Below are 26,179 nucleotides of genomic sequence, written 5' to 3'. Positions count from 1 at the left end.
GCAGCTGGCATTGGCTTTATTGGACATGGGGAAGCTTCTAACAGCTTCTCTCAGAAGGCACCCCTGTAGCTCCCCACCTGCTACCACAACTTTGCCATGCAAACTCAATACAAATGATTTACAGGAGAGAATGCTGCTAGTATAACAAAAACATATGCCATTCTAGTTCGAACAAGCTCTTTTACCTGTCCCCTAAATCTTGTAAATCACATTTGTCAATCCATTCTTAAGTCTCTCAAGAACCTTGTAACAACTTAATAGACAATACAGAATAAACCTCTACCTTCAGTGAAATGTCAGTCCAGTAAATCCGATTGTCTGTCACATCAAAATCCAGAGCAGAAGCTTCCTTTACTCCAGTGAGTGGAATAGCAACATTGTTGTTGTTAGTTTCTAATGAGATTCGTCTGATATCTGCTCTCCGAGAAAACAGCAGGAAAGCTTCTGGAACAATGCAGGTCTTCATATCATTGATGAGCTCTAAGCCTATGGGGCAAGCACAGCGAAGGCCTTGTGGTCTGTACAGGCAAAGATGGCTGCAGCCGCCATTATCCTCTGCACAAGGGTTTGTACCTAAGCATTTAAGAAAAGCAAAAGCAGTCATTGCAAACTTACTTCAGCAGGAAGATGAAGCCAATCCTCACGTGCATCCATGACACTGAGTCCTTGAAGAAATACATACAGTTTTTCACTTTTCATTCTCTGAATGAATTATTTTTTGTTCGTTTCCTGTAATCCTTTAGCAGATGTAACTCTACTTGGCTGGAAAGCCACTGTTTGTTTTCCTGACCCCATGAAACAAACCCAGCATTAAGGAAAGCATTATCTACTGATGTTCCCGATTCACAGCACAAGCACTGAATGGACAGTAAGTATGTAAGGAAGGGTCTGTTCTGCTGCCCTTTGCAGAATACTGGGTCCAGTGACATGCCCCAGCTGTGTTCCTAGAGAAGAAAAATTTGCAGATCTGTTTTCACATCCATTCAATGGTCTCTTCTGTCCAGGATGCTAGTAAAGCAGGTCTGTACCTGAAAATGCTGGAAATCTATGTACTAAGAGACACCCAGCATTACCAAGCTCAATTAACCAAACAGTTGGAAAGAGGGCTGCATTTAAAGCACATGCACCTTAGGGCATCTTGTCAACATGGTAGCAGCAAAGATACGCCTTAACTACATTTGATTAATTTCCTGGGGATCAATCAAGACATGGCAACAAGAAGCGGCAAGCCCTACCCATCCACACTGCAGGATATTCAGGGAACGTGATGAATTCTGTGATGCCACAGTTAACACTGCTACTAGTGTTTGGATAGCCAATGATAACCGATTTAAAGCTAGACCCTACTTTTTTACACCACAGACACAACAAGGCAGAAAGTACTTCTAGTTATTTTTAAGATGATTTTGCAATATTAACGTGAAAAGCACCAAACAGACTAAAACTGGCTCATTCTCAGCTTTTGCATACTGAGAGCACATGTTCAGATTGCAAGATGAAAAGCTGCTACAGCTGCAGCTTCGTAAACAGCTGGGCTAATCTAATAGCTGGCTTTTACAAAGGGAAGTTCTTATTTTCCACGATCCTTCTTCTCCCCTTAATGGATCCAAGGTTGTTCAGACCTATGAGACGCCCTGACTCCCTAAGAAGCAGAAAATTACACATTTTGGGGGCTGCCTGCAGTACCCTGTTTTCCAGATTGATATTCTTCCAAGTTAGAGGACTGAAGCAGCTCACAAAATACCGACCCCATCCCACCAAACTGCAGCATGCAGTTATCATAAATAGGACTGCATTCTGCCCATTTCTAAAAATCTGACCTGCTATTAAGTGATACCTGCAGAAGAGCACAGCTGAAAATTTCCATTTCCCTTTACTTGCCTGATTAGCAGTTTTCACTCACCGATTATCTGGTGAACATTTGTAGCTTTCAGGCCCATTAGATCAGGCAGTTGATCTATGATGATCTCTCTTTCTGCTGTGCGCTTATGCACACGTTCAATACTGCGCCTTTGCCAGTCTGTCCAATAAACATAGTCTCCCAACAATGTGAATCCAAAGATATGAGGCAGCTTGTCCTCTACCAGAACTCTTCTCCCAGTTCCATCAGCATTCATGACCTATGGACATGCACAAACACAAACTTATCTTGTATACAGAATAATTCTGTCACTATTTAACAGAGATTAATTAAACTGAGTGCTCCACACTTAAGACTTCAAATCAAAAAACTGTCTCCTAGCCATTAAAATGCTACCAATGTTACACAGCAGACAAATTTAAAAAAGACTGTGTTTCAACAAGTACTTATTCTAAAAGCCACATAAAATCCCGTATGTATAAGGCTAGTCTCATAAGCAAATCGTAACATGAAATTAAGACACAACATTTCTTGTATTTGCTTTAAGAACCAGTATTATGTGTGCTTGTTTGACATTGCCTCTCTCTTCCTCTCCCACTTCGGACTTACGTCTCTTCATATAGTTTTAAATGAGACACTGTTTTACACAGATGAAGACAAGCTTACAACCTCAAGGAGGCCTGGCTCTGAATCTCAGTCCACAGTCCCTCCCAAATCCCTCCAGGTTACAGATAGCAACAGGAGGAGGCCCCTCAAATTCTGGGAGGCAAACAGTCAAGATGATTTACAGAGTATGTTTTTACTCCCAAGTCTGAATAAAGAACCGGATTTGCATTCTTCAAAATTAAGTTCAGTATTTTTTGTACTAGAAGGAACAGTAATAGTCTGTAAATAATTGCATGCCTTTGATCAAGATGCTTGAATTTACTGTGTCATTTTTCTCTACTGCTAAAAAGAAGTAATACCCAACTTCCTCAAAGAGGCACTGAAAGGATTAATTAAACATATGTATGCATGTGCAAGTGATCAAGTACCTTATGAATGCCAAGTATTATTACAAAAAGTACCATACTGACAGGAATGAAGACAGCCCTGCTTTAAGAGTAGCTTAAAAATGATTCAGCACTGCAATTTTATAGAAAAACTCCTTCTGAAATATTTCTGCTTGTTTCAGGTTTACAGTTTACATTTATAGCATGTATACTACCCTTCCAAAAAAAGAAAAAAACCCACCCAAAACACCTTAATGTAAAAACTTCTCAAAACAATGTGATCCACAAAATTCAAGGTAGTGTACTAACCCCTAAAACATTAAAACATCCTTCCCACTACCCAAGCATGTTCCAAGTTAAGGGCTGGAAAAAGAGTGACTTACTAAATCACTGTTTTCAAAACTCTCTCACTTGCTTTGTGGAATTAAGATAGCCATAGGCAAGTCTGTATGATTTCCCATTCTTCCCATGGCTCAAACCCAAAGACTTGTGCAACAACAACCTTCAGGGTCAATTGATTTAGTAACTCTGGCTAAATGGATGATGTTTTGTGGTCAGAAGAATTCCCTAGCTCACAAGAAATGAGAGCTAGTTTGGAGCAATGCCTACCTTTTCCCTACCCAAGCACAGATGGGGAGGGAAAAAAGGAATATAAAAACAGAACTGAAACCCATGCCTTTCTTAGCATACAGTATAACGTGCACATTAATAAAATACTTTTAAGTTTACTAAAAAAGTAGAAGAAAATGCTATAATCTTCACAATAATTCAATTTATCCTTAAAAATATTCTGTTACAATTTTTCCAACATTACTGTACTTACTCTCAGTATATTAGAATGGGAATTGAACCTTTACATGCACATTTCCTACAGGAAAATGAAAGGGGCTCTGCATACTTGCTTAAAAAGGTAATAATTACTCTGTGGAATTAGCTTACCAAAAAAATCTTCAGTCTAGTAGCATACATGGCACACTTCTATAAATGTACTAGTGCACACGCATCACAAAACTAAGAAAACAAGATGATAATTACTTAGTGAAATGCTTTCCCCCCCCCCCTTCATTCTCACTAAGATCCTTTAGAAAGTCAAGTGCAGTACTTGTAGCTTCACTTTGCATTATGGTACATTTACCATCCTAAAGTTGTAACTTACGTACTTTTACACCGATAACCAAATCCAAACATAGCTCTTCCTATCACCAATTGTTTAGCTGGGCTCAGAGCCCAGTATAATTGCCTAATTTCTGGACTTCCTTTTGAAAACAAGCCCTGCTATTCCATTTCAGCATCTGCTGGCTCTCAATTCTTAGCAGCATGTCTCCTGCACTCTGTTTTGTAAACAAGAGTAATGGCTAGCTTTAGAACCAGAGACACAGATTTAACATCTGTAAGATAAACTGTGAGTTAGAGTCATTGAGCCCACCATCCCTGCAAGAAACCATCACCACCACCAAGAAAAACCGGTCATCCCCTTTTGTCTACCACCCTCTTTCCAACCATAACAGAGCCATCTTACATTTCTATAAACATATAAATATATATATATAAAGATAAGACCTTTGCTGACAAATAACTAATACACGGTGGCAACTAGTGCTTGCTAAGCAGACCAAAAAGATACAAATAATGGACGTATGTTGCCAAGTGAGCCAACCAAAACCACACTGTAATAACCACTAAAATATCACTATCACAAAGCAATACCTTCAGATACTACACTTTTTACCTTGTACTTAAAGGAAGAAACTTCTATATTTAAGGGAGTGCTTAACTGCCAGCAAAAAGAATTAGCTGGAAAGTGTATGGTGTGAGATGAACTTTCTTTGGCAAACTTTAAAAGGGGAACTGTTCAAATAAGCTTCCTCTTACACTCAAAGAAAGTCAGGAAAAGAGAAGACAGGACTTAAGGATTAAGTATCTGCTTCTAATTGGTTTTTATTTTGCGACATACTGTTATTTTGAAAGACAACTTTATGTCACCTACACAAAACAGGCACCTATCAAAGTACTTACACATACCTGCCACCCTACTTCCACTGCAATCTTACCTGAGCACATCTGTGAAATATTACTTAATATAAACATCTGCCTACTAGCAGCTGGGTACCACCATATGTATAGTTCCATGGAACCACGTTGTCTGCACTTACTCTGGCTGCATTTTAGGGGATTTGAATAGAATTTCATCAATAGCCTAAAGAACCAAACAGAAAGGCAGAAAGAAATTGGCAAGGGATATAGGGATGATACATATAATAAGCAAAAGGAAAAAGAAACAATCGCTGATCAACCAGTTTCCAAGGATTTCACCATCATCTTTTCACATACTGAAATTCAGAGTCCCAGCCGATACTGCTTTATGCATTCATTTCCCTTCTTCAGCCCCAGATGGATCAGCTTATCACAGTGAAGCTTATCCCCACAGAATCCTCCATATAAGAAACCCACCTTCTGCTGCTATGAGGCAATGTCTCCAGCGGTTTATGCTGCTTTTAACCACAATGCGGTGCGGGTTTCACATTCTGAGGCAATTCTGAATACTGCAAACCACAGTGAGAATATAGACTACAACAGGAAACAGATGTGATGCAACCACAAACACTACCTTTACTGAAAGAGCGAGTGGTTCCATGAGAAGGAAAAAAAAAAAAAAGGAACAAAGTACAAAAATGAAATGGCCTCAGAAAAAATACCAGATATCCCACCTCCCGCCTGTAATATAAGTGTAGGATAAGGGCTTTGCTTATCCTAGAACAATAATGAATGCAAACCTATGGCCTCGTGAAAATATGGCTTATTCAAAATGAATTAATGCTGAAAATGTGATCACATTTTAGGCTGTTGTACTTATGGTCAGCAAGTACAATAAAACAACTACTTTGAAGCGTTACTTCTATTTTAACGTTACCGACTGGATTGCACAGTGATGTATTCTAAGGGTCTTTCCTGTCATCGGACCCTGGATTCAATTCCCTCTTTAATACCAGTAATAACTGTGATAAACAATCTAATGCAGTGAAATTTACCTTTTTGATAATCTGGGATTTGAATGTATGGCAGTTTACACTTGTCATTTGATTGGTTTACCTATCCCATTTGCGAAAATAATGTTCAGCTCTAGTTAGAGCTCATGCTGGAACCCTGGCAAAGCTATGCAGACTAGCTGTCCACTCAGGTCTAGCGGAGCAAGGCCAGTGGCAGTAGAGGGTAGGCAGATGTACACTAGTTTACATTCGCAGCACTGAGGAGATGCTAATAACGTAAACTGGCTGTCCCTATTGGGCCACACTTTGTTTAGTATCAAACATAAAAGCCCAGTTCTATAAGGTGCCAGATAGTCTCAGGACTGATGACTCCTGGAGGAGAAAGCAGCATGCAGGGTCTAGAAAGAACATGCTTTCCAATGTAAATGCAATACAGACAGACAAACCTGGTAGGATTTACTTGTAATTAACCTAATGCCATAAGCAGAGTGACAGTGTGCAAACCGTTACCTTTCACCTTAACTCATGAGCACAGTTTCATTTCCACTGTAACCACAGAATCATAGACCAGCCCAGGTTGGAAGTGATCTCAAAAGATCATCTGTTCCAACCTTTTGGGGGAAAGAGAACCTATATGAGATTATCTAGCATCCTGCCAGTCACATCCTGAAAACTTCCAGTAATGGAGACTCCACCACATCCCTCAGGAGTTTATTCAAGTGAATGCTCATTATAAAAATATTTTTCTTATATTGAGATGAAACCTCCCCCAGCGCAACTCATACCCATCACCCTTGTCCCCTCCATGTGGCTCCTTGTGAAGGTAGTCTCCATCCTCTTTATAGCCGGCCTTTAAGTACTGGAAAACTGCAATGAGGTTCCCTCTTGAGCCTTCTATTCTCCAGAGACAGAAGACCTAAATCCTTCAGTCCTTCCCCACAGGGCAGGTTCTTTAGCCCTTCGATCATCTTCTTGGCAGTCCTTCTCGTCCCCTCCAGCCCGTCTACATCTTTTTTTAATTTTGAAGACCAGAGCTCGACACTGTACTTTAGCTGTGGCCTGACAAGTGCTGAGAAGAGCAGGATGATCATGTCTTTATCTCTGCTAGCAATGCCCCTGTGGATGTAGACCAGGATCTGACTTGTTTTTGTTGCTGCAGCAGCACACCAGACTCATGTTCAGCTTCTTGTATGTCAGGACCCTCAGGTCCCTTTCAGCAAGGCTGCTCCCCAGCTACACAGATCCTAGCCCATACCAGGCTCTTGGGTTATGTCATCCCATGCACAGGACCTTGCACTTTGTTAAACTTCACATAGTTCTTGATAGCCCACTCTTACAGCCTGTTCAGGTCTCTCTGGAAGTTGGCTCTTCCCCTCTGGCATGTCCACCTCACCACCCAGTTTAGCATCATCAGCAAACTTGGTGAGGGTTCTTCTAGTCCCATCAGATCATTTTTGAAGACAGTGAACAGTTTGGAGCCCAGTGTCAATCCCTGGGGGATTCCGCTTGTGACAGGCTGCCAGCTTGAGTAACTGAGACCACCCTCTGAGTGTGGCCTGTGAGCTAATTCCCTACCCATCTCACAGACCACCCACCCAGTCTGTATCTTTCAGAGTTTGTCTAGGAGGAGGCTGTGGGTAACAGTGTCAAACACTTTGCTAAAGTCCAGGCGAACACCACACACTGCTCTCCGGATGTCAACAGAAAACATCATTTTGTTGTAAGTGGTGATCAGGTTAGTCTGGCATGATTTGCCCTTGGTAAATCCATATTGGCTTTTCCCAATCACCTGCTTCATTTGGCTTGCAAGTTTTAAGAGGATGTTTTCCAGGAACTAAAGTAAGATTAATGGACCTGTAGTTTCCTGGGTCCTCTTTTGGATAAAGTTATAGTAAGGGAACAGGTTAAGTATCATGCATGCTAAGCTCTCTCTCAGGATGACTGGATCAGAGGCAGTCAATAATCAATGAAAATTCATAAACAACAGCTGGTAACTCTATCTGCAAAAAATTGAAGATCACCTACAGGAATGGAATAGGCCTCTGATGGTGGACTGAAAGCCCCCAGCTGCACTGCAAGATGTTGCCAGAACTTTGTTTCACAGACACACACACACCCCCAACAAAAAAAAAAAAAAAAAAAAATCAGCTTCATCCAGTAAAATCCATAAACTGCTCTAATTCCAGATACAAACATAACAAGATAAGAATAACTTGAATCTAAGCACCAATTTTTAAAATTGATGGCCTATTTTTGGACAAGTGATAGAGACTTCGGCCGTCTGTTGGTTCCTGGACTTCAGCACCTTTACCAGCACCAACTTACTGATCCTCAGAGAGGCCAGGAGACCCCACTTAATATACGGGACCTCAATTGCCCTGCTCAAGTACTACTGCCATCGCTGTGACAGCTCTACAAAATTTCTAGCATGGACCACAGCTGGAAACCATCTCTCCCCCCGACTCACAGGAAGGATGCAATATACCATTTATTTTCCTTCTGAAAGGATAAGGAATAAGAATGTTCTGACTTGGTAATAATAACGCTTTGCATGTCACATGTCCCACAAATGCAGACCATGTTATCTTGTTGTTTCCTTGGTATATGTTGAATGTACTCTCAGATAATAGCTGTGGTTTACCTTACAGCATGAACTGCTCCCAGCTATTTGGCACAGATTTATATGAAAGAAGTGTTATGGCAAAAAAGGTAAACTCTTCCTGAGCAGACCTTAAACTCCTGAGTCAAGCTAACGACAAGCTGGGTTTCTTGCAGTAGTTTGAAAGACAGCAGAAAAACAGAAAGCATTACTACCTTCACAGTTTCAACATGGGTCATGCTAACACATTCTAGGAACAGATACAACTAAAAAACAATGAGGTAAAAAAGTGAATTTGTCATGAGTTTGCTCATTAACACTGATCTGCATGAGATTATTGCAAAGAAATATTACTGTAAGACAGCTGTGAAGCACTGAATTCAAGACATATCCCAGATATTTCAACATACCATGGAGGAAGATCTTGAATAAAGCCTGCATTATACCTGAAATAGTTTAGGAATATCCAAGGCTTAGGCTTAGTCACTCCAGCCCTGGGATATTACATGTGCTGTTTATTTGATGCAACACATACTGACTCAGTTCACAACACTGCTAATCAAGGATATGACTGTTCATCTTCCACTTAAATGTACATGAATCTTACTATATTGGAAAAAGGGAAAAGAACATTAACTCTAATATTAAATTTATTTGGTTAAGGGAAAAAAGAACTGGGGCAGCAGCTCTCAAAAATAAAGATAGGTAGAATACCTTCTAAACATTACATTAGCATTTTTTCAGACTGGGTTTGAGGCCTATGTATTTTCAACTCACTTCTTTAAGTAACAAACAGAACAGAGCAGAATAATTTTACTGTTATGGCTGCAGTAACATCATATAATTAACACATGTATCTACTATAAAACAGCAGCTCTAAGAGAGGAAAAAAGGGACATCTTGCCTAAATTTCCAGTTTTATTACTCTTCCCCTTAAAAAAAAATAAAATAAACTCCTGATCAACTATACCCTCTTTGACTAAGCAATCGAGACTCTAAACTGAGCTTGAGGAAATAATTCTGGCACTGTCATTAATGTACTGTTAGCGGCATTTTCCCTCAATTCCAAAATGTTAAGGAATGTGTTAGATAAGAAATGGGAAACCAACTCTTCACTGCAGTGAAATCCTGAGAAATCAGCAGAAGGGATACCTGGAATACTTTATATTTGCTCAGAAACCAAATGCCTCCAGCCAACTCCACAATTTCTTACTGTTAATTGTTTTATAATAGCCATTACCAATTTCTAATTTAACAGTTCCCCAGCACCCTCAATTTCCTTTTGAGCTCTAATCATTCTTCCAAAGAATTCAAAATATATTTTTCCTGAGCATGGATAATATTCCTAATAGGACTGCAGTGAAGATAAATATGTAAAAACAGAATAGAGATTAACTTCATAAATTGCCCTTTCTATCATGCTACAGACACTGTTATAAGCTCATTTATTTCACAATAGGACAACTTTCCCAGCTCACAGATCAATCGATGCCAACAGCAGAATTGTTTTCTCAGAGATGGAATTTAATTTTAGAAACAATTGGTTGGGTTTTCAATGAAACGGCTCAAGTCAGGTGAAGTGACAAGCTGGCAGGGAAAGGAGTTTATAACCATTGTTAACAATCAAATGTGACATCTCCTAGGCAATCTCATGCAATACAAAACCCCCCTGCATTTGTAAAGAACAGGCTAACAGAAACAATTGAGCCGAAACGACAAACAGGATGAGAAGAGAGGTCTTCACAGGAAAAAAAGAGGCTCCTTTAAGAAGATTCAGTGGTAAAACAGGTGAATAAAGATGCCTGGCTATGGAAATTAATTTTGATATATTAATACAAAGGCCAGAGTGGCAACAATCAGGATGTTGGTACATGGGCATAGGCTATAGGGGTACAAAGGAAGCTAATTAGTGCAATCTTGCAACTTGCCCTTTGTCAACTAAGTCCTACGAGCAACCACATATATGCTTCACAGGAAGCAAAGGAGACGAGCCAAGACCAACCTGAACCCTCACAGTGGTCTGGGAGACAGTTTTACAAGACTAAGTTCAGCAATACAACTTCTAATGCTCTCCACTCTGTTCTCACCTCTTCCTTTTCTCAAGGTACTTTCTTCCAATACCTTACCCCAGAAACTACTTATTTTTAATTTGTTCTCTACCCAACTTGGTGCTTTCCAGACTCCTCCAATAAGCAACTATAATTTAAATATTTTTTTTAGAGGGAAAAAGATGTGGAACGTCTTCTGCTGTTTTTGCAAGTCCAAGTGGTTCAGGGAACAGTCCAATGAGTAACTCTGCTAGTGTAAAGCTGGGGGATGGCTCTGGGATACTTCTCCACTTTTGGTGCCAGTAAGCTATTAAGCTGATTCAATGCTCCCTTCACTAAATCACTTCAATTCCAAGGGTCTCTGCATGCCCAAAAGCTCAGTTTTCCACCATATGTATTCCTCCGCCTAACAGAAGGTATTAATTTTCTTACAATGCTTTTCTCACAGACCTTTGCAAAGTTAGAACATCACAAATGGCATCAGAAAAAAGTTCAGGTTAAGACTACAAAATTTCAGAGTGAAACAAAAAACCTGTATAAAGAAAGCTGAATAATTACTGAGAGGGATTACAAGGTCACATGAATGCCTCTGAAGAAGCCCAGGTCCAAGACCAGTACAACCTTTTTTGTACAGTAAAACATTTATGTTTGGGAGAAGAAAATACAAAGCCAGAATATTGGAGAGTAAAGGAATTATAGCAGACTGACAAACAGCACTCAGCCGAATCAGAAATGCAGAAGATCACTCAATATTTCTTCACATCACTCCCGTCAAGTTTGCCGTCAAACATAATATATTAAGTATGTCAGACTCAGTGAGGTCAGGTGGCAGCTCTGGTTGTTTTAGTTTGAGGAATTTTTGTGTTTTCCCTTAGGTAAGCCAGCAAAGGCTTGCTACTTTCTAGATGAGACAACAGCCTAAATTAAAACACCATTTCCAAACTCCAATGGGAAAAGTCTTGGAAGCATGTATGACACCAGTGGGATTCAAATGTACTTCTATCAGCTCCATGCTGGGCCATCAGGAGCCATGAAGTTTACAGAGCTATCATTAGCAAGACAGGACTGCTCACGTTAGCAAAGCTGGTAAGCAACACCTCTGAATTTGCAACATAGAAAGTCTCTGTGCAGCCTGACTGATGTAAGCAACAATCAAGTCAGAGAGGTAAACTTTTACTATTAACAATAATGGACAGAAAGGTTACAGAAGCCAGAGCAACTTTCTGCTCAAACGTTTCTCAAGTGTGAGCATCTGCCTCTGACATGGCCACTCCAGGCTTCTCCTTAGAGTTAACAGAAAAGAACAGGGGCTTTCAGAGCAGGGCTCATGCAATCGATTCTAAACATTTACTTTCAGGTAAAGCCAGGCACACTGCAAAAGTACTGTTTTCTAACTTTTCTATAAGGGCAATATAAGGCAATTTAGTGAGCTGAAGGTATCTACATCTCATTAAATGAAAACCATCCACAGACTCCAGGAAGAAATTCAAATCCCTGACACAAGAACCATTTTAAAACTGAATGTTGAAGTCTTCTGTAATATCACATGATTTTTAAGGCAGTAATTGCACTTCTCAGAAAAATTCCATGCTTGGTATCCAGATCACCGAGTCAGATTACTCAGACAAGAGTTCTGGCTGTATCTACCCAAACCCTTCCCTCAGTATCCTCTTTCTGGTGTGAGGTGCTGGGAACCTCTCCCTGTTCCATTAAGTATGACAGCCTGTTGATAGATCTCCTCAGGACTTCTCTGAGAACTCATCAGCACAAGCTGTTTGTAACAGGTGTCTCAATCAAACTTTTCACATTTCAGTTTTAGTTAGATATTCTCAATTTAGCAAAAGCAATAAAAAGCTGACCTTTTTAATGTTCCTGAACTGAAGCTGAGATGGATGTTTTAAATGTTTCCTCTTTTTTACTTCCACACTAAAGCACTTTGAACAGCTACAAAATGTATGTGCCTAAGTGGCAACTCTGTAGCACCATCAAAACCAGAACTTAATCTTTCCACACACACACACACCCCCCAACAGTAACATCAGGAGGTCCTGGCTCAGTATCTGGGGTCCACAAGTAAAAGGCCACTCCTCTTTTTGTATCCAATTCTTCAACAGTCTGGAGAAATTACTAATATGTGGTCTGTGGCTGTCGTTTGTTTGCTTTGTAATGCAGTTTTCTTATCTTGGTCTGCATCATGAAATTTAATTCTTCCCTAAATTTATTCACAAGTTCAAAAGAAACCTCCCAAATGGAAGTAATACAAAGTATAAACTATTTTTTTGTTGTTTTTTAAATAAGTCCTTACTCTACTACTAATTTCAAAAACTTACCATGTTTCTTAATGCAGACCTAGTATGCATTCAGAAACAGCTGGGAATCCTCTGACAAAGTACACTTGAAATTTTTGGATCTGAGACAGAGAGTAGAGGGATCTGCCCCTACTCTCTGCAGCATGTACTTGCTGTTCTTTACTGCATGATGTTCCCAAGTACCACAACCATCCGAACCAGGTGGACAAAGAAACGCAGCCAAAATTAAACAGCAAAGCAACTTCAAGTATTTGTTTCAGCTACCTTACTTCTCATACCTGCAAAAGCCTTATGCAAGTACACAAAAGCAGCTGTGTTCAACAGCTAGGAATTCAATAGTTTCTTCTTCTCAATTTTCAAACCTCTACTACAAAGTAGGGTCGATGGGGTATGATCAGTAATCAGGCTTACAAGTCATCAGTGTTTCACAATACAAAGACTGAATGCTGTGAGACAAAATTTCTCAGTCAGAAAATAGATGGTGAATGCTTAGAAAACAAAATTTCCTTATTAGGGTGGCAGTAAAATTGAGGTAGTTGTCATCAGAGGAAAACATAGCCCTGCAATTTCAGGATTAGAATATGAATTAGAGCATTCTCTAGATGCCAAGCTATTAGCTCCTAGGTCAAAGACAAAAAGGTCCTCTCTGTTCAAGACTTTTGTGCTCAAAAAAGTCTTAGCAGCATCCGCTTTCTGTTGTCTGACAAGGCTGAGTTCTGTAGACTTGTGTGTACTTATGCTGAAAAACAGCAGGATATAATAAGTCTTTCCATATTAATCATGAGGATTAGAGACAGTAATGCCAGGCACAGCTAACAGATTTGGGAATGCAGAAACACTTCAAGTTAGAGCTGCACTTAAAAATCACTGGATAATGGTTGGATCCGTATAGGAGGCAGAGTTCTTTCTTTAAACTCACCACTAGTAGGTGTAAGTGGGTGTCATCTCTGGCTCTAAGGATGGAGAACAGGAAAGATGAATAAAGGAAAATGAAGCGAAGACTGAAGAATTGTGAGAAATCAGCCATATCACCATCATTTCCTCGTAGCGCACAGCCACACATGCACACAGCCTTTTATAATTGTTTTATCAATACAAGCTTTGCTGACCATTTTAAATCCAACCTATGCCTTAAAACAGGTAGCGTACGTGCTCAGAAGACAAATATTCACTTGAGCAGGAAAACATAAGACCAATTCAACAGAGCAGATCATACATTTTTAACCTCATAGCACGGCAGGAAAATGCTTTAAACCTGTAGCAAGTCAATGAGAAATCTTCCCTACTGGTAAGCACAATAGCAGCCATCCATTTCAATAGAAGTTTATCAGCAGTGAAACCTGACCGAGATAAATGACGAAGCTGTTGAGCCACAGCCTGCTTCTGCCTGCTGCAGGCTGCCAGATAAAATGGGAACAAAAGCTCCCTGCTGTACCCCCTACCAGTCTCCATTAACCCCTGCTGATGCTTTATTATCGTCTGGGGGCTCCAGAACAGTATAGCATGAATCAGTATGTAAAAAATAAATAATAAAAGCTCATATGTAGCACAAACAAACTAGAAACATAGCTTGCAATAAATTAATTTTGGTAGCGCTACAATTAAATAATGGTTCTGAGGAATACCATATATGGCGAAGAGGGGGGAAGAAAAAAGCACAATGCATGTAAAATCATGCATGAAAAGGCAATACTTAAAGGCAATAGAGTGCAAGTACACCAACGTGTTTCTCCTGCTTTTACCCCCACTCCCAAATACATGCACATATGAGCAAAGCAGGGACCAGGCATATATTCTGATGTCTTCATGTCCAATTCCAAGTTTCATATTTTGATCCTGTCACAAATATTCTCTTTGTTGCATCTCCTCCAGTGTCCTTTCTCCAAATGTAAGTTTGAAACATTTACTGAAGGTCAAAACATCTTCTACTAAACTGATATAAAAAATGGATGGGAAGGGCAGGGAAAGTGTAACAAATCTCCTCAGGATTCATGGTTGCCATAGGAGAGAAAGGCAGCAGGAGGAAAAGGCAAGACTTGAAATGCTAGTAACATTTTAGCTATCATAGATTTAGATAGCGTCATTGCAGCCTGAGATTTCTGCAGCCTACCATAACAAAGTCAATCTCTCATAAAAGGTTACAGAGAGGCCACACAAGATCCTAGGGAAAATTCACTAAGATTCCTAAGTAAAGAAACTCACCACTACATTTGCATTACTTAGCACGTTAAAGGGGAAAAAACATATTTTTTAAATCTACTTTAGACTGAACCATTCTCTTGCATGAACACCCCCTCTTCATTCTATAGAGCCCTTCCATGTTTTATTAATTACAGAATCTGTATTGAAGTCACACTCCGATCTATCACTCTCAGAGGTCATCGATTTTAAACCCATTTCTGAAGTGCAGTTAGGAAGTAGCAATATTATATTTAAGGAAGAACACGAAGTTTTTCCTAAAGCTAATGCAACAAGCCAACAGAATAATGACTCCCCAGAGCTTCAAGGAAAAGAGTGGCGTCAACACAGGAAAAAGAGAGGCTGTACAGGTTCCATCCAAAGGCCCACACATCCCAGTAGCCAGTCTCAGAGCGTAATCAGAATTTACACGTACAGAACAGCATAATAAAGCAAATGCACACTGAAACTTTGCAAGAAGACTCTTTCATTCTACAGCAATTTATAGTTCAGTGATTTGTGGTTCAGAAGGCAATTCTGTTTTCTAGTAAACTGCAGCGGAATTCCCTTAGATTTACCCACAGACTTACCCAGTCTTCCCAGTAACACATGTAAACTTTTAACATCCACAACGTACCACACAATGTTTGAAAAACCATCTGCTTTTGTTTGTCTGCACCCACCACCTGCCAGTATTATTTATGAATGCCAATTTCTTCTATCAAAAAGGTGGTGTGGTGTGTGTGTGGGGGGGGAGTCCTGGTCACCTTATAATTTTCTTGATTTTATAGATCTCTGCCACATAACCCTAAATTAACACCTTCTGCAATAAAAAAAAAACAAAAACAAACAAAAACACACAACAAAAACCCCCCACCCCAAATCCTCAAGCAAGCAAAAAAAAAAAAAAAAAAAAAAAAAAAAAAAACAAAAACCAAAGAAAATCTGTGGGAGAATGTCTTCTCTGTTGCTTTAAAGGAGAACATCTCTGCTGCTTTAAAGGGTCTAGCCAGGCTTTTTCAAGAATTTCTGCACATTGCTAAAAGTTAACAAATGTTAACTTTTTTATAAAAAGCAACAGCAGTAAAATCATAGCACTTGCAGCCTCACAGGAAAAAAAATAACTAGTAATTCTGAAACCTTAAGATAAATCTTCTCTGATGCCCTGCTTAGACATTACATGACAACCTGGAACTAACCCATTCTGCTAGCTCACATTGGTTTAAAAACAATGAAATGGAAATTGTCCCAGCAGACTTTGTGCCAGATCAGATATCTTCTGTCCTGCCACAGAATTGTTATGTTGGCATAAGCATTATATCATGTGTTCTAGCCAGTCTGACAGAAATGCGGCAGTGAGCTCATGCCTGATCTAGATGAAAATTTCTGCCACAAACTGATCCAGCACTGAACAGAATAATTTTTAATGAATATGGGACCACGGTCTGAGCAACACTGAATCACATGAAAAAAATCTCAATGTTCTGGCAAGCACTAGAGTGGAGAATGCCTAACTTTCCTTTTGCAAAATACATTCAACTCCAAGACAGTATCAGGGCTGAAGTGCTCAATCTGTTACAAATAAAACTCAGCATAGCTAAGACTCTTTCTCCCCTCTTTTCTCAGAGCTGGTATAATGTTAGATGAATTATAGACTATAAATCTTGTTTTCAGGACAAAGAAAACTGTGCTCCCTGGGGCTCTCCCAAGGAGTGCTTCAAAGCAACTCACTTTGCAGGACTGGAGTTACTTTGACTCTGAAGGAGAACAAACAGTTATGTGACCTTCCAGCGCAAGATTATGACTTCACGTTGACTTGTTCGAAGTTATACATAAATAAAAGTATTTCATATGCTAAAGAAGATATTGTATCTAATATGATAAGTGCTGAAAATTATTTGCAATGGTAAGGAATCACTAAGGAAAGCTATAATTCATCAAAAGAAAGGTAAATCTACCAGGATATAGCAGCAAAGGTAGATGGTGCTACTATGGCACCAGGTAGTAGCCAAGTCTCCTGCTTCCAGATAAAACTTCTGCCTTTTGATAATAAACTGAACAAATACTAAGCAATACTATTTTCCCAAAGACTGTCAAAGAGATAATAAAAGTCATATTTGTTCCCTAAATATTATATAAAAACAAACACAAGAATTTCAATGTGGGAGAAAAGAAAAATGGTTCCCCCTGCCAATTTAGAAACTTCAGCAGAACATATTATAAAGAAAACAAAATCTGTCCCCTCACTGGAATCCTAATAAAATGAGAGAGATGCAAAATACAGGGGATTTGTGGGAGTACAAATAATTACATTTTAGTTCTTTAAAATATGTTCTACTAGCATCTAATCTGAGCAGTGTAAAGAATGAGAGATCGATTTTCTTAACATACAGATATTACTCCCATTAAAAACTTTTTTACCTGATGACCTAAGAATTTACTTATTTAACAAATCCTTATCATATGTTCTTAAAAAGAGGAATCTACTACACTGATATAATTTCCATTTTACGCACAGAAAAATGAGGGAAGAGTAGCAAGTAATTTGCCTAAAGACAGAGAAGAAACTGAATTGTTTCTTAAAGCACAAATCAAACGTTACCCCATTGCCCTGTTAGGCTAATCAGAATTTGAACACCTAGAAAAGCAGAGTAACTACATTCTATGACTCCACAGAATTAAAAACGCACGTGCAATTACAAACCTCTATTTTGTCTGTTTTGGCATCTCCCCAGTATATTTTGCTTTCTGCATAATCCAATGCCAGTCCATTTGGCCAGCCAAGCGAGGTGTTCACAAGCACAATTCTGTCTGAGCCATCTAATGCTGCCCTCTCGATCTTTGGGATTTCTCCCCAGTCAGTCCAGTACATGTACCTGCAAAGGAAACATAACCTTAAGAACTCTTATTAAACCAAACTTTCAATATTCACATAGCTTCTTCTGCACTGCTGTTCCCCCAAGCTACATCGCATACAGGAAAGTACATTTCTAAGCCAAATATATTTCCTTACCCAAGTAAGAATGCCCAAACCATGCAGAAAGCACAGACATGTAAACCCCTGTCCCTTTACACAGAACTCCTGCATCAGCCTGCCCAGCAAGACAACAGAACCAGTGCCATTAGCTAGAATAAACAGATTCACACCATTCCCAAAAATATTTTTAAACAGGAGAATAAATCATACAGACACATAAGATGACCACCCAGGTGGTTAAAGTAGAGCAGTAGTCCCTGTGCCTCACAGCCTTAACTTTCAAAGAATCCCAGTATTATCATTTTGAAGGCTCAGAAATTTATCATTGCATCCCATTATTTGCATACAGGTAGACAGAGGTATCTCCTTTACACGACTCATTTAGAAAAATGCTCACAAACAGCTCCTCACCCAACCATGGGATCCAGCACAATAGCTCTGGGTTCTTCCAGGTCTTCTGATACCAAGATTTTTCTCATGGTCCCATTAAGCCTTGTAACTTCAATACGGTCTGTGCCAGTGTCAGTCCAATACAGATTTCGGGCAACCCAGTCCACAGCAATGCCATCAGGATGTGCGATCTGGGCTGTAACAACAAACTGACTACCTGACCCATCAATGAACGAGCGGCGGATGGCCCTAACTTCGTCATCGGTCCAATAGATGTATCCTTCCAGAGGATCAAAGTCAATGGCAATGGCGTGACGGATGTCCTCCAGTGGCAAAACAATGTCTGTAAAATCTGGGGTGTCTAAGGAAATTCGCCTCAGGTCTGTCCGGCGGGCTAGAAGCAGCAGCTCAGTGGCACCTGCATGAACAAGGCAAAACCAAAACCATCTTACCAACACTGTGCAGTAAGCCTGTAAATAGTGAACCTGATTTTGTGCCATTTGGTACAAGCTAGTCTAGCTACCTTGATTTCACAGGACCTAACCGAATTGATGGGCACCAGCAAAGAATTCCACTCAAAGGCTTCAAATGTGGCGTTACTGTTCTGCAGAACAAGTCAGACTGTTTATAGAGAAAAGTCAGTGATTGTTTCCTTGTCCAAAATGTATTATGTTGGACATGTTTTCTATCCATATAATCCCCTCCAAAGGTACTGAAATAGATATGCAATAACTATGCTGCTATTTTATGCAAATCAACAGATGGCCTGCAGCCTCTTAGATGAAAAATTAATTATATAAATAATTTACTGACTGTTTGCTCTTGTTGGTATAGGGGACAATCATGACAAACAAGCTGCGTGTTTCAACAACACCCTTAGAAGCAGAAAAAAATGTAACATAGGATGCCACAAGTATATCTCCTCTGAGAGATTCTTACCGGAGGCATCAGATTTGGGAACTGACAGTTCCACAACTATGTGGAGTAGGAGGGCTGTCAGCTTCTCCTGTATTTGTTGAGAACAAGCTTATTGAAAACATGAAGACAGGTAACAGTGTGTCTTACAAAGTCACTTTGAGCCGAAATGTACAAAAGCCTTGCTGGCTTTTGGGTCAAAAGTCAGAATCACAGTATGTATCTGAGATCAGCTTGCATTGCAGAAGACATTTTCACACAGGGCAACACAAATTGTTAAACGGTACATGAGCTGAGCTTCTGATCAATGACAGATGTATTTATTGTCTATTCTAATTAATTCGCATTTCATTTTCTATTCTATGCTACTAGATTTCAATGTAATGAAAGATAAACAACCACCATGCCCCACTCTAATTAAACTGGCTTATCAGTTTGGAGTCTCTGAGAACTAAGAGCAGCTCAGGTCTCAGGGAAACTCGAACCAAGGTAAAACATGTGTGCATCCTAAATGCAGGAAAAGCATGTTGCAATGGCTTTCCTCAAACAGTGAGGGGAAAGGGTTTGTCAGGGACTGATGTAGGCATAAGGACAGATGCAACAGGGGGGGTAGGAAGGTTTATGAAAATAAATGCATCAGCATCACAGTGAAAAAAACACTGCCAAGCCACATTCTGTCCATGTCTTGATCTTATAGAGGTATAAAAAAGGGCTAGAAGGCTGAAAGAGCATCAACTACAGCAAGCATGTTGCTGATGAAAAAAGAATTTTGGTGCCTTATGCCAAATTTCTTTTTTTTAAAAGAAGTCAGTAATTGTCATTGGTGCTAGATGAGACCTCACTACATGCCAAACTTCGGAGAGACGCCAAAGCAACCATTGCTTAATTTTCAGGAAGTTTAGCACATTAAAAACTGCTAAGACTCTTTCACAGTGCTGCAAAAAACAGCACCTTTCAACAACTGAAGTTCATAACATTATTACTACTGCTCCAGATTGGCAGTCCAGAGTGGGTTAAGATCAGCTTCGGGATCTTCTGCCCTAAAACACCTTGTATTCAGAAATAAAAGTACACACAAGTCAATTGTTCTTCTAGTGAATAAGTCTTACGCATTAATATCAGGAAGGTGGAACCTCTAATTACATGTCTATGCATCCTTCAAAATCATGTAGGGCTTGTGACATAGTAAATGCAAAACAGGCATGTTAGTAAGAATTTTTTATAATTATGGAAGCAACTGATCTTGTCACGACAGTCTACATGTACATCTGTATTTATTGCTGCTAAGTATATCAAACAATCGAGCAATAAGATCCAAGCATTCAGCTGCATTATGGTCACGTAAAGTATTAATACATAACTAATCCCAAAAAATTAGGTTCAAGAAAGAAACATCTAGTCTTTTCTTTCTTAGCAACTTCAGTCTTTTATCCAACTTAATCTTTTAAACAAAACTATGAAAATCATATTTAAAAGCCCAAACAATTATATCTTCTTTGCATTATCTAGTAAAACTGAGGTTCAGTAAATGCACTAACCTCAGATTTCTGTACAGTTAGAAAGCTATATATAGTCTACCATATACACAAAAAGTGTAAGGCATAATTTAAAAATAATTTGTGGGCTTTAGCTTAAGTTGACAGTCATTTTGAAGAACCAATGCCAGGTCCCCAGAAAGACTCAACTGAGTAGAACCATACCTTTGCTGAAACTCAGGCTTAAAGCTGACCAATTGACTTTCCAATTCTTCTCAAAGACAATCCGTTTCAACAGCTTCAGTATCCTGCTTTCAGGCTGCAATACTGTTGTTTAGTCAAATAACCCACTGTGTTGAAGCTTTAATTTGCCATTGGGAAAATGCCTGGTTTTCAGCTAACCCATGCTGCACTCTGGATCCCTGAGCTAAGAACTTCATGGTCTTGATCTGGGGGCCTGGCTAAAATTCCAGCTCACAGTCAAACCCCACCCTCACCCCTCCAACCAAGCAACAAAAGTTTAAAGCTTACTTTAGAGCTATTAGCAACCCATTTGCAAACCCACACCTCAGCTGCTTAATTAGGTCACCAGTCATTCTGTTCAGGAAAAATAAACTGAGTAGCAGAGAAGCATCTCACCTCAAGGTAGGCTGAGCGAAAGATCACTCTGGATGTCTTCAGACAACAGCAAAAATTGCAAATGCAAGAGCTGAGCACATTTATGGACTGATCCCATTACCACCTTGATGGCAGTCAAGTAAAGAAGGTGGTCTCAAAACTGAAATAAACAATTTGTACTTGTGGCAAATACCAGCTGTACAAAGTTTACCTGGCTAGGCACTGATCATCACCCAGTCAGAAAATGGCTCAAGATACTCAAGGTTGCCAGGACATAACAGAATCAATTTTATTCACTTCTAACTGAACTAAAGACCAGTTATAATGCAAAAGCTAGCATGTGACTGCAGAATCTCCGGACTTTTCAGTCTGCCTCTCCAGGAAGAAGTATGCCTATAATAATGAGCATGATGGAGAACACCATGGGTATGGAAACAGATTTCAAAAAAAAGAATGAAAAGGCAGGAAAAAACAATGTAGGGTGCATGCCAGCATAACTTTTTGTTCTTTTCAGTTCATCAGCACTTACTGGCAGACTGGAACAAGCCACAAATGTATAAAACACCTCAAACGGCTCAAATGCTTTCAAAAGGTGCATCAAGACTGCAACCAGAGCTCTGACCTCAGCACACATATGCAGACCTGAAGCTGTTTTCCTCTAGACACCTCACACTGCACATACAAGGATGAAGTGGCCTAGATGAACACGCAGGAGACCTGGAGCAGAGCTTACTGCCCTCCTTGTTGGCTACTCTGTACTGGTGATCTCTACTGCACCCAACAAGCATGTCTGTAGACACAAGTACATCTCAAATACAGTGCTGGGTTTGACAGCACAGACCACCAGGTATGCTGGGGTGTGCGCTCACAGCCTTCAAATCAGAGCTCCCACACAAACACCTGCAGGCAGAGTAAGCATACAGCTGTCCCATAGTTAAAGTCCAGTCCCTCTGTCTACTTTCCATGCTCATCTCCCACATAATCCTAAGTGATCTTAGCAACCCATAATCTACTTAAAAAAAAAAAACAAACACAAACAAAAAAACCCCAAAAAACCCTCCCAAAATATTCACACTGGGGACCAAGCTCAAGATTCTTTCTAGCACTGCCTCAGGTCATGGAGTATGCAGGATAGTTAGCAGTTTTTCTGAAATCAAGTGCCTTACTTAAGATGTCTAAATATGGACATAAAAGCTTTACTCCAGACTCTTATTTTTGAGAGCTTTAGCCTACTTTTATTAAGCACTTTGGAAGCTGGGATTACAAGCTCACGGATGGTGCATTACATTATTCCTGGAACTAATACTTTCTTCAAAAAGTCACTATTAAAAAATCAAAATAATTTAAATTATGTGCTAGCTGAAGTCAAGGGAAGGGGGAGAAAAGGGGAAACTAAGCAAGCAAGCAAGCAGATACATGCAGTGGCATAGCAGGACACTAGACGTTGAACCTCAAAGCTAACTTTTACGATGAACTGCACCTTCTCAATGATATGCAGGCTTCAGTCATTTGTCAGTTATTTACCTTGAAAACCAGCAGTAATTGCTAAGGCTAGTACAGCTACACAGACACACGCTCAGGAATTCATACATAAGAAGTGCTAGAGCTAAGACATGCATAACGCATTTTCTGTCTCTGAGAAATCAAGATTATTAATACATCCTCAATAGAATTACCAGACATTTGACTAAAATATTTATTTCCTAAATGTCTTTCCCCAGTTATAAAATCACTATTGTCAGAGAGCCCCTGATACTAAAGTCCAAACAAGATTTTTTCATCTAGACAAGCTCAACCTTAAAACTACAAAGGCAAAAGCAATGCATGTGAAATTAATAATGGATTTTTTCTTTCCTTTAAAAGAAATGAAAGAGTTCGGGTGTTAATTTAATACCTTGATCTGGCTGCTCCCAACAAAGCAGACTACCCACTGGGCAGCCCTAAATCACAAAAGGAAGTGCAGATTTCTGATTACTGCCTCCAGGCCTACAAGGGAAATAGGATGTGAATGTCCATGGGCAAAATAAACTGTTTTCCTGGAAGAGAACAGAATGACCAAAGCAAGGCTGAAATGAAAGTCTGAAGCAGTGCTTTTTCTTCATGAGGAAACTCACATCTCTTTGCTCAGCTGAAGTCACCATTGGTTTTCTCAGTACAAACCACGCATCTGTATTGGTAATAGGAAATGCAGGAAATGCGTAAAATTCACTGCAGGCAAAGACAGAAGCTGAGCACATGGACAGAGAGATCTTTGAGCACAAGCAGGAATGTAATTCCTATGACAAACTCCTAAGACAAACCTAAATTTTCTTATAAAAACAACTATCAGACAGGTCATTTAAACATAGCACTGTCAAACTCAGAACAGCAGTGCCTATAATACTGAAAAAGAGAAATCCCAGTATGTCCTGCAGAACAGGACAGTAAATTACCAAGACACAACAACAGTAGGTAAAAGCTCTCCTGCAGAAGCACCTGGGTGCTCAGAGAGGACTCTCTGCTTTGGATGTTACTGACCAAGGAATAGCTGGCCATGAAAACTGTTTATTCTGCCTCTTTTTTTCTTTGAAGGGCAGGGTCTTAGAAACTTTCATCCAGGCAAAGGGGATAAGAGCTTGCTACAAGCCCACATCTCAGTTATTTAACTGTTTTTTTTAAGAGGAATAGCGATCAAGACATGAACAACCAGAGCCAGTATTATCCGCTATTAGAAAAATAGCTAATTTTGTTCCAAGTTATCACCCTTTCCTGAAACACTATGGAAAGTGTTTCTAAATAGATGGAGGGGGGTGGATTATATTCATAGCTCTCACAAGAAATGGCAAAACTCTTCTAAGGTGTGATAAAAAAAAAGCCCTACAAAAAACGGAGAAACTAACACTGGGAGAAAGGGGAGGGTGGAAAAGATCTCCTATAAACCAAGATTATTCAAAAATGCTAGGTTGTCATGGAAACTGCTCAGGGAGGGTCAGCCAGCCTCACCTTTGGCTGCAAGGATCATCTGTCAATGCCAAAGCAATGCAAACACCACAAACACACACTCAAAATTCACCCATCAAAATCTTTCCAGTCCAGGCCGGTGCTCTCAACAGTGCAGCATGAAATGAAGTTCTCTCCTCAAAGAGGCTCCTTTCAGAATGAAACAATTCTGTTTAGGAACCAGTCTGATTTTAGTGTACTGCTAGATGACAAAAATATCTTAAAGAAAAGACACTCTTAGCCTCATTGTTCACCTTTCTTCACCTGCAAGTCACCCCTCCTTCCTTCCTTACCCCAGAGTCATGTACATGTTCTAATTGCAAACAGAGAATTCATCATTCTGTTTCAGCATAATAGGTATACACTGAAACGATTCAAGGTAAAAATGTTCAGTTCTCAGGGTTCACCTCTACTTTCACAGCAGATATAGTAAACAGGCAAGTACAAAGGGAAAGAAACAGCCCAAGAAACCAGAACCACCCCCTGCCACTCCATACACCTGAAAAAGAAAAAATAAATTTATTTCCCCAGGGTCATGAAGCAGCCTAGGAAAGGAATTCAACACAAAAACATGTACAGATTTACTTCTCAAAATCTGGTCTGTGGCTAGTCTGGCTCTGCTCAACTGCCATGCTCTTCTCCCTTCCCCAGATCAATAATTCCAGTGAATCTCTGCCTTGAAGAGCTCCGGAAAGTTGTAGGTCACTAACAAAAGCCCCAAGCCTACAACCCACACCTCTCTTCAGTGAGGGGTGAAAAAACAGTAAAAAAAATATTATTTTGGAGTAAGCTCAGCTCTAAATGCTGAAACTACAGCTCCCTCACACTCCTCCCAGAAATTAGCTAGCTTTGCACAGAATCAAAGTTAAGTGAAATCAATGGACCTGATGCACAGCTTGAGTAGGTTGTTTCACTTGGGTTATGTGATAACTCATTTCTATGTCCAAGAAGCATTGGTATGCGACACTCACTGAGCTAAATAGACTCAATTTTCTCTTCCCCCTGCATTTTTCTTCTTGAAAAGCGAGAGGCAGTGTTTTGGAAAGACACAATACCAGAATGGTGGTTAAAAATGCAACATTATATCAACAAGCATAAGATAAATGAATGTTCTTATATAAAGTTTTTTGCATACAGATTGACAACATGCTGTAGTAAATTAGTTAACAAAATTCCTGATAGAATGGGAGCTATATTTTGTGAGCCAAATATACTCTACAGCTGACTGAGAATATACAATTTGGTTTCTTGTGTTTGGAGAGTGGGAAAAAAAGAGCAATAGTTGTAAGTTCTGTGCTGTAAGGAATGGCTGAAAAAGTGAACTGATGATTTTGAGTATCTTTGCATGAGAAGTTAAAGTCCTTTTAATAAGATTTTGTTTTCTGGCTTATTTTTAGTACCATTCCTCTATTTGCCTGTTGTAATTTACTTTGATAGGCTAGAAAGGTGCCATTCAGCACGGCCGCACAGGACAGTTAACCTGTGTGGCAGTTTGCCTCCATGAGGACATGGGGCTGAACCCAAGCAGTGAAGTGGGCATTTCTGCGATACAATGACCTGTTCCTTGGAACACAGCACAGGGGGAGCAAAAAGGTACAGCCCCTCTTGCCTGAAGTCCCTGGCCCTTTTTCAATCCACGGTAAGTCAAAAGGAAGCAATTTCTCTCTCTTGATCTCTCCAGGGCTTGTTCCAACTGTTGTCCTTAGTCCTTCAGCCTCTGCTGCCTTACCTTCTGCCTCTGCTTGGCAAGTGACCAAAGCTTCAACACTTCCAGTCCCCCAGCCTGTGCAGCTCTGCTTTTGGAAACATGCCTGTATTGGGTAACAACTGCTTTAGCTATCTGCTGCCACA

At 39.8% G+C, this 26,179-nt stretch overlaps 1 protein-coding gene across 1 annotated transcript in view; it reads right to left on the bottom strand.

Moving 5' to 3' along the window:
- The window catches only part of LRP6 (LDL receptor related protein 6), a 115,142-nt gene that overhangs the window by 22,249 nt on the left and 66,714 nt on the right, over nt 1-26,179 (bottom strand). The window contains exons 6-9 of the mRNA XM_080391598.1: nt 18,363-18,759; nt 17,679-17,850; nt 1,904-2,120; nt 244-573 (exon numbers count right to left, since the gene is read on the bottom strand). Coding sequence (XP_080247724.1) covers nt 244-573; nt 1,904-2,120; nt 17,679-17,850; nt 18,363-18,759 — 1,116 coding nt within the window. The remainder of the gene's footprint in view (nt 1-243; nt 574-1,903; nt 2,121-17,678; nt 17,851-18,362; nt 18,760-26,179) is intronic.

This window comes from Falco punctatus, assembly GCF_963210335.1.
Source record: "Falco punctatus genome assembly, chromosome: 6".
Classification (NCBI taxonomy): Eukaryota; Metazoa; Chordata; class Aves; order Falconiformes; family Falconidae; genus Falco; species Falco punctatus.
The sequence above is the reverse complement of the archived record's forward strand: the minus strand, read 5'-3'. Positions and strand labels throughout refer to the sequence as shown.